Source organism: Haliotis asinina, chromosome 2, assembly GCF_037392515.1.
Source record: "Haliotis asinina isolate JCU_RB_2024 chromosome 2, JCU_Hal_asi_v2, whole genome shotgun sequence".
NCBI lineage: Eukaryota > Metazoa > Mollusca > Gastropoda > Lepetellida > Haliotidae > Haliotis > Haliotis asinina.
In genome coordinates, this window is record NC_090281.1 from 85,123,266 (window position 1) to 85,137,901 (window position 14,636).

The window sequence follows — 14,636 nt, forward strand, 5'->3', positions numbered from 1 at the left end:
AATGCACGACTGACTCCCAAACTCGTCGACAAAATGTGCATAAATTTCTCCTATCCTGTTCTATTTGAGTCACTTTAACCCCCGTGCCCTCTCCCCCGGAATGTCACGTGCTCTCATCGTCCACATCAACATCTGCTTCGCGCTCACTGAATGTAAACCTAGACTTGTCTCCACCCAGACTGTGATTCAACAGGATTTGGCGGGAACCAGCACGTGATTTCAACACCTACATATCGCAGGGGCGTCAGTGTTCGCGCCAGTATGAAGAATTAAGCCAGATGATGCCGACTGTGACCGTTATGCCTTCAATATGGCTAACCATTCTTATCGGATTATTACTTACTGTGATTGTAGCACTGCTGGTGAGTATGAGATATTTTTACAACTAAGTAATGTATCTATAAAGTTATACTGCCACCAAGGCGTGTATGATAAGACCTTATATTGTACAGTTACGTATCTGTCTGAAGGTAAATTACCGTTATTTGGATACATATGATATACGCGAGCTCCGGGGCTGTGAAGTAGTCTTGTGGTTAAAGCGTTCACTCGCCACGCTGAAGACCCAGGTTCGACTCCCTACGTGGGTACAATGTGTTAAGCCCATTCCTTTGGCCCCGCCGCGACATGGCTTGAACATTGCTAAAAGCGGTTTAAAACCCAACTCACTCACTCACTTTGACATGATGTGATGCTTTCTTCCTTTTGTCTGGAGACAGACGTCTGATGTTGATTCTTACCGTGACTGCAAAGTAAAAATTGTTGCTGTGTTCAATTTGGGAGTTGTTACGGTTAAGGGCTATGCATTCTTATCACAACTGCAGCATAAAATGCTTTGCTTTGGTCGTTTTAAATAAATAATGGAGAGAATTCACGAGTGTCATCTTCCTTATGATATTCCCCACTTCAGAACAATGCATAAAGCTCATTTCCCTTGTCTCGTCGTGATATCACTGGAATATTCCTGAAAGCGGCTTACCACCAAGCTCACTCACTCACTCACTCACTCTCTATGACGAGGAGCACAGCGCCCGGTTAACGAGTAATCACATAATCCAGCACTTTGTACTTCTTATGATAAAGTCTTTGATGCAGATTGTGTGTAATCTCCCATTCAAAGGCTTCAAATCTAAACATAGTGCTGTGGAATATATAATCGTTATTCATGATGTCTTTTATCAGTATATAGTATTCAGGTAATCCTAAAAATGCATTCTTAGTCAGTTGCGTTTTGGGGCTGTACAGAACATGACATGACCACGCCAGCACAGTTGATCGTGAGTTCGAATCCCTGTTCTTCCTGGGTTTGTTTCCAGATTTTACCCATACTCCTAGGCATCAAAGGGGTATTCTGAGACCTACATTTCTACATAACTTTCCATCCACATTAATCTAACTGGAATATACAAGTGGACGTATTCTCCTGCGTTTATTGATATAACGTGATGTAAATGGAATATGCAATACCTTCTTGAGAATGGAGCGGTAAGTTAATCATTTAAACTGTGTATCAAGTACAAACTCAATCTGCTCTATATTTAAAGGTTTGAATTACTGCAGGGTTTGAGTCACTAACTCCTCCCACGTTCATAGTGCACACGCGTTGCCTTTGTTATAGGCTGTAATGTCTCCAATATGAGGTGTACAATATCTGATTCATCGCAGTAGATTAAGTGGCCGCTTTTTCACTACGCCTGAGTGTTTATTAGTCCACCCCTTTAATCAGCATTTGTGCCTCCTATCCTGATTGTTTCAGCTATTCAGATAAACTTTCATTTTCTACGAACTAAGAGTGAATAAATATATTTCAAAGGGGAATATTTCTGCATGACCTGGCGAAACAGTTTTCTGTTACATGAAAGGACTTAACATTAAGCAGACGAGAAATTGAAGATTTATCAGCGATTTTTCAATCGCCACTTGGCGTACCGAGTTTATTGAGACTCTCTCATCCTAACGAGGTACCAATTCACAGCTGGGTGAACTGGGACACATAGTCACGGTACTTTGTCCAAGTACACTGCACGTTGCTGTACTCGCAACTAGGTGTTTGCACGTACATGTATTCCTGTGGCCACCATCTGGTCATATACCAACGGATTCGTGGGTTCTTTTAAGTGCACATGGTTGTGACAACACGTAAAGAGTCTGCACACAAGGTTTTTTTACACACAATCACAGGTGGGCTCGATCCCGACACCTCAACGTCGCTGGATCACTAGCCTGGCGACTTACCCAGCTCGCCCACCGCGCCATATTCCCTTACTGGCTCTTTCACAGACAGATACTGTACTAGTTGGCTAGATGAGTGAGTGAGTGAGTGGGGTTTCTTGACGCTGTGAACAATAGGATACTTATCTCCACATTAAACGCTAGTCTATGGCGACACATTTTGCTATACAGAGTTGCCTCCCATAGTGGTATCAGAATCCTGTGCCCTTGAACTGGAATTCCAGATTCGCCCTGCTTATGATTCGTAATTGGAATCTGTAAGCACAAATAGCATCGTTCGTTAAAGAAGTTGTTCATCAATTGCTTGTCATGAACTTGTCCCGGTTCGGAGTGTGACTTGGCAAACCGCAAAGTCCCCTGATAATAACAAAGCACCCTCAACTGTCTCACACAAATATACTGATCACACTTTGCTAAGGATCACACACATTCGCAACTTTACTTAAACGTACATTTATAATTTCAAATTGTATCCGCTTAAAACTGGATAAGTAATGATATGGCAACACATCTTTATTAAAACAACCACTTTAAGCTGACCACTTTAAGCAAATCATGGTACCAGTCATTGACAATTACACAACACCAGTCAGTAGCAGGTATACAATCCACGAGATAGCTTGGACCATCGTAGTTTTCTGTTGAATCGATGATCTGACCCTTAGCAAAGTTTGAATAGTATATGTCACCCAAAAGTTACATTTACCTGATGAACTTGTCATGTTAAATTGGTTATACGCGCATACACACACACACACACACACACACACACACACACACACACACACACATATATATATATATATATATATATACCAAATATGTGCATGTGCAGAGGTGATAGGCATAATCAAAGAGAATTATGTGGCATATTTACCGAACCCTAGCTACTCATCCCTAGCTATATCACTACCACATTTGTAATAAATCCGCTATACCTAGAGCAAACAAAGAAAACCCGAACGTGACTCGTTATCTTCAAAGCCAGATGCCTTTCGCATCCTTAGTTGCAGCACAACGCATTCCGCGTAAGTAACTATAACGATAACCATGAACATACGTTCTACGTAATAACTGAGGTCTGATTTGATTAAATTTTAGAAATTTACAAACTGATGAAATACTTAACAAGGGGATTCGACAAGTAGTTCAACATACGTAATTTTGCTTTTGTCGGGCGCAAACTATTGCCTCCTTTTGGCATACGCTGTGGAAACAGACGCAGTCAATTTATAGTCCTGTTAGGCGACGAAAAGAATTCCTTAAATCATTTAGCTTATGAAAATTGTCGATTTTGTGTTCCCTCTACGTGGAAATATTTTCCAAGTAAAATTATTCAAAGTCACGAATATTCCCGCTACATGGCTGTGAACAGTAAATAATCGTTTCTGACCCAGTAGCCACATGAACATGGATCTACCCATTTCGGCTGCAATGACGCGTCAACCAAGTTATCAATCCTGACCACCCGATATCGCTAGTCGCCTCACGGGGGAAGCATGGGTTGCTGAAGAGCAATTCTAACCGGATCTTTACGGGTTTGTTGGCAGGTGACTTTCATCAACTGGACACCTGAGCGTGTGCACTGATGACGTTCTAGAGCTCATCCAATGTCTCCAGCATACACTTTACAGCCTCGGAAAGAACCCTTGAGTCAAATGTACACATAGCTGTTCGTGGAAAATGAAAAGTTCACATACTGTACCCATGTGGGGAATCGAATGTGGGTGTCCGGCATGACGACCGAACGCTTTGACCACTAGGCTATCACTACTCGCAGCATTTAACCCCGTGTCTTTGTGTGTACATATATACACACACATGGTTTAATATTAAAGTAAGCTTTCCATAACATTTGGAAAAGAATCTTTGTGTGGTGTTATATAATGATGTAGTACGCACATTTGCCCCTCCATAATGTTACGGTACGAAACGTAACACATGTTCTTGCACACCGTGTGATCCACCGCCATTCAGCTGGGTGGTAGCACCGTATTGCACCAAAAAAGTGACTTGCTCGAGTGTCCTCCTCTTACACAATAACTACGTATATATTAGGAAGTTAAACGTATAAGATGAGATATAATTCCCCTACAGTCTGTGTGTCTTTTCAGTACTTTGTGAGACCTTCCTTAAGAGGCATTTGGAAGCCAGTAAAGAAGGATGACAATATATGAACGAACACCTTGTATATTGCTACGATAACTTACTTGGTAACGGTGTTAGAACAGACACAGAAACGTCGCTCTCGTAGCAATAAAGAAGTTTTTCAAATTGTTTTACACTTTCTCACTGAAATATCTGTGTGTCGGGACGTGCACTGTAACCTATAACTGTTGTTAAGTCTGCCCACCTTCGTTGTCTAGTAGAGTTGTAGAATGGGAGTCACTAACAGTGACCGAGTAATGTTTTTCACGTTCAAACTGACGTATTGTATCCCATTAGCGCGGACAAATTCTAGAAACGCGTGCGCGCGCGCGCACACACACACACACACACACACACACGCACACACACGCACACACACACATGTATGCACGTCGCATAAACTTTAAAACCGCGTATAACGTTACCGAGATTTAGTCACATGCATTGGCAGATTTACGGTATATTGACATAGGCAGGTAGGCTATGTTATGGATTATCCCTGATAATCCCATGATTACATTCCGGGAAGGAACTTAGAACACGTCTGCTAGGCAGGCAGTGGTTTCAGTATTGGAACCGAATAAACAGTGGAAATACTTTTGCCCCTTCCCATCTCTACAGGAACCTACTGATCTGTGAGACACCATATACCATCATCAGTAATGGACGAGACCAACTCTTTCTATAGCGATGAACTCGCTGAGGCTACCGACTTGGTAAGTCTCATGCACTGTAGCTGTAGAACTCTCACGGTTGATCTAACCTGCACGTGTGTGTTCAGTGTTGTGTTTGTTCGTTTGTTTCACGTGTGCACTAACTTATGTCACTTGTTATGATGGTTCGTAAATTGGATGAAGAAACGCCCGTGCATAGTTCAAAGGAGACGATTTGTTGTAGGCACTGGAAATCATTTTGGGGAATTAATGTAAGGGAGACAACTCTATTGTCCTTGTGTATCTGGATTCTTTTGCTTTGTCTTAAGAAGAGCATAAGGTTCTCTTGATAAAGCCAAACAGCTATTGTATTTCTGGCATATTGCTTTGGGCAATTATGATGCAAAGGCATAAACAGGGTAGGTTTCTTTTCATTATTTTTACGTTTTTGTTGCCAAATTTAACCATGTCTTGAACAGTCGCTGATGTAAGTAAATTATCTGTCTCGTCCAACTCATTACACATGCATGATACTGATAAGTATCATTCACGTAATTTGTAAAAACCACGTGTATTTCTGAGGCCAAAAGATGTTTGCTACTTAAAAGAATACAACACAGATGGAAGTGGTTAACGGGTTCGTTCCTCACACCAAATGTCTGGGTATGACTACAGACATGGTTGCTCAGTTTTAAGCCTATTTCGTGTCCCATCGTGATATCCCTGGAATATGGTTAAAAGCGGTTCCCGGTGTATATATCGCAATAATCACTATATAAACATGTAGAAGATGAGTATATTTAGTAGATCCGAGAAAGCACGCAATGCACTCTGGTGATGTTGTCTATAGTACTATGTATTAACGTATGTTTAATGCTTTTGCCAAATTTAGATTTGAGGTTGCTCCAGTTAGAATTGAAACGGGACGTTATGAACATCTACCCGAACATGCCAGTTGTGCAATGGCGATAACTGTATGGAAGATGAATCCAGTGTTAGCGCGTAGCGAACTTAGTGCTCGATGTACGGTGATGTGTCATCACATTTTTTTTAAAGTGTTTGTACTATTTATAGTGATTTTTTAATCTTACCAAAGAACAGAATTTTGTATTTTAATGTCAAATTATGAAGTTGTTTGTAGTGTTGCCAAGACCATATTCCTTATTCCTTTGCTGTACAATAGTTAGATTGCAATTGTGTATTTTTTCTTAACGCAAACGTTTTCTTTGACTTTTAGTAGACTTTATTTTAGATTTGGTCTCTCATAATTCCACAAGGAATGCTGCACGTGCTTTCATTGAACATTTGACATTTTGTTTATATTTTACGTTGTACATGCAGGGAGACGCAAATGTAATTATATCTGTGTGTAGTGGCGGTGTATACTAGTTGCAGGCAAACAGTGAACACTTCCAAGCACAAACGGCAGTGGACAATTTACTCACTTACTTCGAATGGTATAATTGGTGGGTATGATCTGTTGCTTCTAGATTTCTCTTAGTTGATGTGTGGTATAATACGGTTACCGGGCCGCTTAAAAATTACAGTTCCAACGTCACAAAATTACCCGCAGAAACTGATCTCTTATAGCGAAGATAGCAACAGTGAAAATTCATACAGATAGCTTAAAGGTGAGGAGTTAACAGATATAGTCCTCTTCATATTAGAATAGTAAACTAATGTTTTAACAGATATACACATGTATTTTAAAACTGAGAAACTAAGGTGTTAAGACAGACGTACTCATCTTTATTGTTAAAGCCAAGGTTTTAACACAGATGATAATTATGCTTATCTTTACGGTAAAAACCAACGTTTTAATGTGCTCATCTTAATGAAAATAGGTTTTAACACAGATAATTATTCTCATCATTATGGTTAAAACTGTAAAACAAAGGTTTTAACCCGTTTTAAAGATTGACAGAAATAACGGTAGATAAATATACTGCTCACATGTTGACAGGAATACTGGAATATTTCCCTCTTACCGGATCGAGAGGGTGGTGGCTGGCTGACCTGGCTTGTCAAGGGTACTATGTGTGATTCCAGTTTCTAGTGTTTTCACATTCTGCTGTGATATTGCTGAAATATAATACAATGTGGCTGAAAGTCATACTCCCTAACACTGATAGGCAGCGGCATACCTGCTATTATGAAAAAAGCCTGGGCTTACACGTGAATGTTGCTGAAAAGGTTTGTGCAAGCCCTCAATACTCAATAAAAAAATCGATCGGGCTTACACGAAAAAATGGCTGCTACGTGCCTGACAGGAGGTATCTCATAAAGTGAAGGTAACTCCCAACAACCCAAAGCCTAGATATAATGAAATTATCCATTTGAAACGTTGAGCAGAATATGTATAAATAAAGGCAACATCTGGACATAAAATAAGTTAAATGAGTTCACCTGTATCTTAACCTGTCGCCAACCGTCATATATCCCTTCCGCTTTGCTTTGCACGCTCCAATGCCATTGACTGGTTTTAATATACGCCATCATAAACAACATGCCCGTTTCCCTACTCTGCTCGTTAGCCACGGTGACAGGTAGCCAGGTATCTCCAAGTGTTATGGAACTGGGACCATGGGGCGGGGCAGCGTTGGTGACGCTTACCTTGGGGGTCATTGTAGCAGATCTTATCGCAATGTTCTCATGGGAGGTAAGATTTAGTTTTGTAAGCTACAAACTCTTTTTCTGTGTTTCTTTCATATCTGTTCTGATACTGATTTATGGAACACACATTATATAGACACATATAATATGTGTAATTGATAGAGTTTAAGATGTTGCCAATTGGATCAAGGGATAAACTGTCAAACTGACGTGATTATTAAAGGAAAATTACTGTTTTTCCAGAATTGCTTCTACCCCGAAGGGTGATGATAATGAAACGTATTTCAACCGAATAGATAATTGATTATTGGCTTCCCACTTCCTAGCGGCATGTTTTTGTCTATATTTACCTATACATGTAACTTATAATATTAAAAGCATCACTAACGATTGTAACAATGATTGTCAGTTTTCCCTATTTGTGCTAAAAACGAGAATGGTAACACATCATTTAAATATCTTAGCTCCCCATATAACTCGATACGTGTCGCTAAGAATGGTCTTCACGCAATGATCCCCCAAGGGAAAATCGAAACCGAGTATTTGGTGACACGAGCAAGCACATTACCCATGAAGCAACACTTTGCCCTCATGTTCCAATAGGATTCTGGTGGAAACATATCCCCTGAGGTTGGTTGGTTGTTTGGTTGGTTGGTTGTTTAACGCCCCACTCAGCAATATACTAACTATATCACGGCGGTCTGTAAATAGTCTGGACCACACAATCCAATGATCAACACCATGTGTCACCAATCCCATTAGTCGCCTCTTACGACAAGCATGGGTTACTGTAGACCAATTCTAACCCGGGTCTTCACGGTTATATCCTCTAAGAACCTAAAGGTGATACTAGAGATTTAGGATTAGCTATCATTTCATGATTGTCCATGTTTGTGACGTAATAGAATTGTGAGTGAGGGACTGTACTTTTACGCTGGTTTTCCTTCATTTCAATCAGGAATTTCACCCAAGTCCTCGGCGAGGCGAACTTTAACAAGTGGGACTACCCTACAGCTTCCCTTAACAGAATATGGATATATGGCACTGTATAATACACGCTCTCGCAATACCATTTTACCATTGCAACATCTGTGTGTATGTACACCCACTGGTGTCGACACTTGTCGCCTTCGCCTCCACAAGCTTCTGGAACAGGTGGTACACATGCTTGCGTGGCTGGGTGTTAGCGACGTACCACCAGCATGTTAAAACACTGTACCAGCAATGGATTGTTTCTTTGGGGCATTGATGATACGTCACTCAAATGGCTGCGTCACGACAATCATTGATGATTGATATTCTTCAGTACCTTTACGATATTTCGTTCCTAACAAACGGCTGCGTCACGACAATCATTGGTGATCGATATCTTCAGAACCTTTACGATATTTCGTCCCTGACAAACGACTGCGTCACGACAATCATTGGTGATCGATATCCTCAGCACATTTACGATATTTCGTCCCTGACAAACGGCTACGTCACGACAGTCATTGATGATTGATATCTTCAGTAACTTTACGATATTTCGTTCCTAACAAACGGCTGCGTCACCACAATCATTGGTGATCGATATCTTCAGCACATTTACGATATTTCGTCCCTGACAAACGGCTACGTCACGACAATCATTGGTGATTGATATTCTTCAGTACCTTTACGATATTTCGTTCCTAACAAACGGCTGCGTCACCACAATCATTGGTGATCGATATCTTCAGTAACTTTACGATATTTCGTCCCTGACAAACGACTGCGTCACAACAATCATTGGTGATCGATATCCTCAGTACATTTACGATATTTCGTCCCTGACAAACGGCTACGTCACCACAATCATTGATGATTGATATCTTCAGTAACTTTACGATATTTCGTTCCTAACAAACGGCTGCGTCACCACAATCATTGGTGATTGATATTCTTCAGTACCTTTACGATATTTCGTCCCTGACAAACGGCTGCGTCACGACAATCATTGGTGATCGATATCTTCAGGACATTTACGATATTTCGTCCCTGACAAACGACTGCGTCACGACAATCATTGGTGATCGATATCCTCAGTACATTTACGATATTTCGTCCCTGACAAACGGCTACGTCACCACAATCATTGATGATTGATATCTTCAGTAACTTTACGATATTTCGTTCCTAACAAACGGCTGCGTCACCACAATCATTGGTGATTGATATTCTTCAGTACCTTTACGATATTTCGTCCCTGACAAACGGCTGCGTCACGACAATCATTGGTGATCGATATCTTCAGGACATTTACGATATTTCGTCCCTGACAAACGACTGCGTCACGACAATCATTGGTGATCGATATCCTCAGTACATTTACGATATTTCGTCCCTGACAAACGACTGCGTCACGACAATCATTGGTGATTGATATCTTCAGGAGATTTACGATATTCAGTTCATTCCTAACAAACGGCTGCGTCACCACAATCATTGATGATTGATATTACAGGTCTTTACGATACTTAAGCCGAAACACATCCCAATTTCACGACAATCATGGAGGAAAGACATTTTCAGGACATTGCTGTATTCAACCTCAAACCCGTGGCTGTTTCACGTCAACCATCGGTCATCGATATTTTCAGGACTTCTACGATATTTCGTCCCAAACAAACGGCTGCGTCACCACAATCATCCATGATTGATATCTTCAGGACATTCACGATTTTTAAACCCAAACACATTATTGCATCGCGACGAGTATTGGTGATCGATATCCTCGGAAAATTTCACTCGAAACGCACATTTCCCGTGATGACCGTTCCATTATTTCTTTCCGTCAGTATTGCCTAGTGCGTATTAACCATGTGATATGAACATCCACGCATAACCTGTGTATGGCATTTAACGTTGTGACACCGATGTGTATGTGCACCCACTGGTGTCGACACTTGTCACCCTAGACCAGCTTATGGAACAGATGGCAGCGACACTTGCGTGACTTAATATTACTGACAAGTCACCAGTATATTGAAACACTACACCAGGAATTTCCTCGTGTTTTTGTTTGTTTGGGTTTGTTTTTCAAACATTTTACGTAATAAACGGTGGCATTAAGGCGTTAAATAACTCGTCCATCTAAAGACAATTACAATTAGCAGGAATGTAATAATTATTTCAAATCAACCAACCTTGTCATTATATTGGAAACAGGAATATTCATATTTCACTTTTCCGGAAGGTATTAAAATCTTTACGGAATTAATACAGGCCCGTGATTTGGGTGTGATAGGACTTTTGTTAGTGCAGGGTGTAAGGCGTTCGCTCGTCACAGAAAGACCCCGATTCGTTGTCTTATATGGATACACAATATGGGAAGTCTGTTGCTAGTGTACTCCCATTCAAAGAGCTGCGTAACACCATACTCACTCAAGCGCAATAGTTAAGCTTTGAAAATTTGACGTCAAAGAAGATTTGCCTGGTACAGCATCAATAGCCATATATCACTACAAACTACTGTTTAGGAAAAGAAGGTTGGATTTCTTGTGCCTTTTGAAAACGGTTTAGCAAATAAGGTCACCCTGTTAAGATTAATAATTTATACAGTTATCTGAAATGCACATGTGTTTGCAACCCCACCCCTCCCCACCATATCATATACACGCACACGCAAAGTGTCTGGGTCCACGCGTAAGTTGGTTTCATGTATAATCTGTTGTTCCATTTCCATATTCGACATAGGAAAATAGGTATACAACTGCACCAACAATAACAACAGTCATGTGTAGTATCATTTTTTATTCGACATGTTCATAAACCATATTTTTGCCGGATAACAAACCTATTTATAGAATCTGTTAATTGTATTTACAAACACCTGGCATTATAGGCGAGTTTAATACCTTTCCCTTGTAATTATTGAAGTAATTCCGTGTGAAGGTGTCAGATGTGTAGTGAGTGTCATGACCACTCCACATTGCAGCCAAGTACATTCGGTCATCCAATGACACGTGGACAGCGTTACGTCTCCTAGCAACAGCTAGCATGATGAAGTTGTAGGATGTTATGTTGTAATATATCATACCATATCACACATACCAGCAAATGTACAGGAATGTGAACAGCCCTCGTGACGAGTACGGAGGTAAATCAATGCGACATGTGGAGTAATCAACAGGGTGTTTTTGGACACTGCTTTTTGCTGCGCAAAATAGACACCGCTTTGTTTAAGCTTGCGTAGTTGTCAGTCTGTAGGATTATGAGGTATTTGTGCATTTGATGTTGTGTTTGGACACCCTGATTGCACTCACTGTTTTTGTGACGGGGCGGTTTTAGTGCGTTTTTTCCTGCATTGGAATTTGCCGTGGTGTTTCTGGAATTCGGTGCAGTGATTGGACGAGGTGCCGTCAACCAAATGGGGATGAGTTGTTTGTGTCAGGTTAGTTAAACACATGAACGACTAAATATATATATTTTAAAAAAGTGTTGAACGAATTCTATTACTTTAATGTTTAAATAGAATGTCAATAGTTGATACGCGTTTATTGTTTATAATTGCACTTACCTGGTTTTTTTTGTTTGTTATTTTTTTTTTTTTGGTCATGTGGCTTTAAGGGCTGCCACCCGGAAGGTGTGGGTTGAATTTATCACATTGGTATTTCATGCGTGAAACGCCTCCCTGGTGTTAAACCATGCTAAAATACGTTTTTAATAGGAAACCCTTTAGTCTTAGCTGCCGGTGAAGATCCGGGTGAGAATTCGTCTTCAGTAAAGCCATGTTTGCGACTGACCGGATCGGGTGGCCAGACTCGCAGAGACTTGGTTGACACATGTCATCGGTTCCAAACTGCGTAGACCGATGCTTATGATGTTGATCACTGGATTGTCTGGTCCGGACTCTATTATTTGCAGACCGAGGCCATATACCTGGAATACTGTTGATTGTGGCTTTAACAACAAACCAATCAACATTAGTCCGAACTGGACATGTTCTGGACGAGACTCGTGGGAGAGAGCCTGGTTGTATCCAGTAACGAATTTCTGCAATGACTGTACTTATATCAAGTGTTTCATTTATCCGGACAATTTGCCTTCAGGAATAATGAGGCTTCACTGCAAGGTGGTCACGCATGTAGCGATGACCAGAAGTGCACAAATAATGTTTAAGACTCGAGCATGACGCTTATCACTGCGTCTATACTTGTATAAAGAACACACTTTTACCGGACGGAGACTTTTAAGTTAGCTGTCTGGGGAACTGTAATATCTTTTTTATGTAATAACATGCTACTCAAACTTGCTAAGAGCCACCACTTTTAAAAGTAAAAGGAAACTTAAGTGCATCTTTTGAACTAGTCTAAGACAATAGTACTCAAATGAAAAGAATCCATACAATGGCAAAACCCCACGTCACCAAAGGGGTTATCTGGCCAAAACGTAAACGGCAGGAAATAACGGAAACAAATTCAACGTCCCTCGGCAACGCGTTGGTGATGACATCGCCATCACATACTCCCATTGAAGTGAGTATGGCTGCCAAGGGAATATTGTTTCACTATTCATAGAGAACATTCCCGAGTGCCCTTATATGGCGTCGTAGGATTGCGATGTGCACCTATCTCCACGTAGGTTCGAAAGGACCGAGGTTTGGTAACTCTGGGCGGATTCCATCACCAAACCATGGTTATTTGATCAGCGTAAAATTAACGGATACTGTACAGCTTTGTTAATGTATCGTAAGGGAAAACATTTTATAGGTGGATGTGAAAGCGGTGGTCCTTGTGACTTAAATGATGTCTAAACTAACGCAGTCAGAGGTTTTGTTTACGTTCAGATAACACTTTCACTCTCATGTAACAATAATCATACTTTGCACACCAATTTAATATTTATCAGTTAGCTAAATTTACCATGACAAACGAACGTCAACATGTTTCAACATGTGCCTATTTTGAGACTGTTATAAACAGCAAAATGACACCCTTTAACGTGTTATGACACCCTGGATGTAACCTGTCCAAAACGTGTCAGTCAGTGCCCTATGCGCTTCGTTTGTCGGCGTATTTGCTTAGGTAACTGTAGACTGGAAGGTTGTCAGATCAGTACCACTTGCCTCCATCAGCAGTAAAACCAACAAACAAACAACGTCATTGATGTTATTACACGCTTGATTTTTGTTGACTCTTCAAACGATTGCTTGATTTCTATACCTGGCACAAGTGATTGAAGCGGACGGCAAATCACAGTAGCTGGTGTATTGACTGAACATGGGTAACCTGTGTATTGTGAACACTCTTATCTTTGTGTTTGTCACTTGCTGTATGTTTCAATCGGAATCCATATAACTAACGTCGGTTATAACGAACTAATATTTTTATACCTTTGAGTTCCTCTTAACCGAAGTTTACTGTGAAACCACAGCCTTGAGCTAATAGTTGCATGGATGTGTGGGCTACATAAGTATCCTATAATAATATATCTCTTTTAATTCTGTAATTTCAGTATTTCTCCTTAGAATAATGAGCACTGATATCTGTGATATCTACCAATGGACTATTTCGATCAGTTTAATTACCGGCATCAAAGCTGCATGTTGAGAATTTACGACGAAAACGCTAATAATGTCCCAACATTGACGCTAATTATGGAGAGCTGAAACGTGGCTGACATTCACGCTTCGTGTCATAGATGTTCATAAATAACTCTCCGGATACGAGGTAATTCATCCCTCATTATAACGCTCACCGGCGGTTTGATTGGCTTTCCGTTTAATTTCATTGCCCTTTAAGTAGGCGCTTGTCAGCATTTGTTAAATGAAAAACCGTACTTCTGAAGAACTATTGATTATGGGGATACGTCGTCCGTTTTGATGAAGAAATTAGTGATATTTTTTATCTGATGCCTTCAAGACGACCAGTCACTTCTTCGTGTTAGTTTTTTTTATATTATCTGTGTTTAGATGTGAAATTTAAAGTGCCACCTATTACATTCATGGACGTACGTTGTTACTCTGCG

At 40.6% G+C, this 14,636-nt stretch overlaps 1 protein-coding gene across 2 annotated transcripts in view; it reads left to right on the forward strand.

The window, feature by feature from the left end:
• LOC137274478 (inverted formin-2-like) overlaps positions 1 to 14,636 on the forward strand; it is a 103,314-nt gene continuing 88,678 nt past the window's right edge. The window contains exons 1-2 of one of the 2 annotated variants that reach the window (XM_067807682.1): positions 1 to 362; positions 5,002 to 5,096. In XM_067807682.1, coding sequence (XP_067663783.1) covers positions 5,043 to 5,096 — 54 coding nt within the window. In that variant the 5' untranslated portion in view covers positions 1 to 362; positions 5,002 to 5,042. The remainder of the gene's footprint in view (positions 363 to 5,001; positions 5,097 to 14,636) is intronic. The other variant, XM_067807681.1, reaches the window with a different exon arrangement.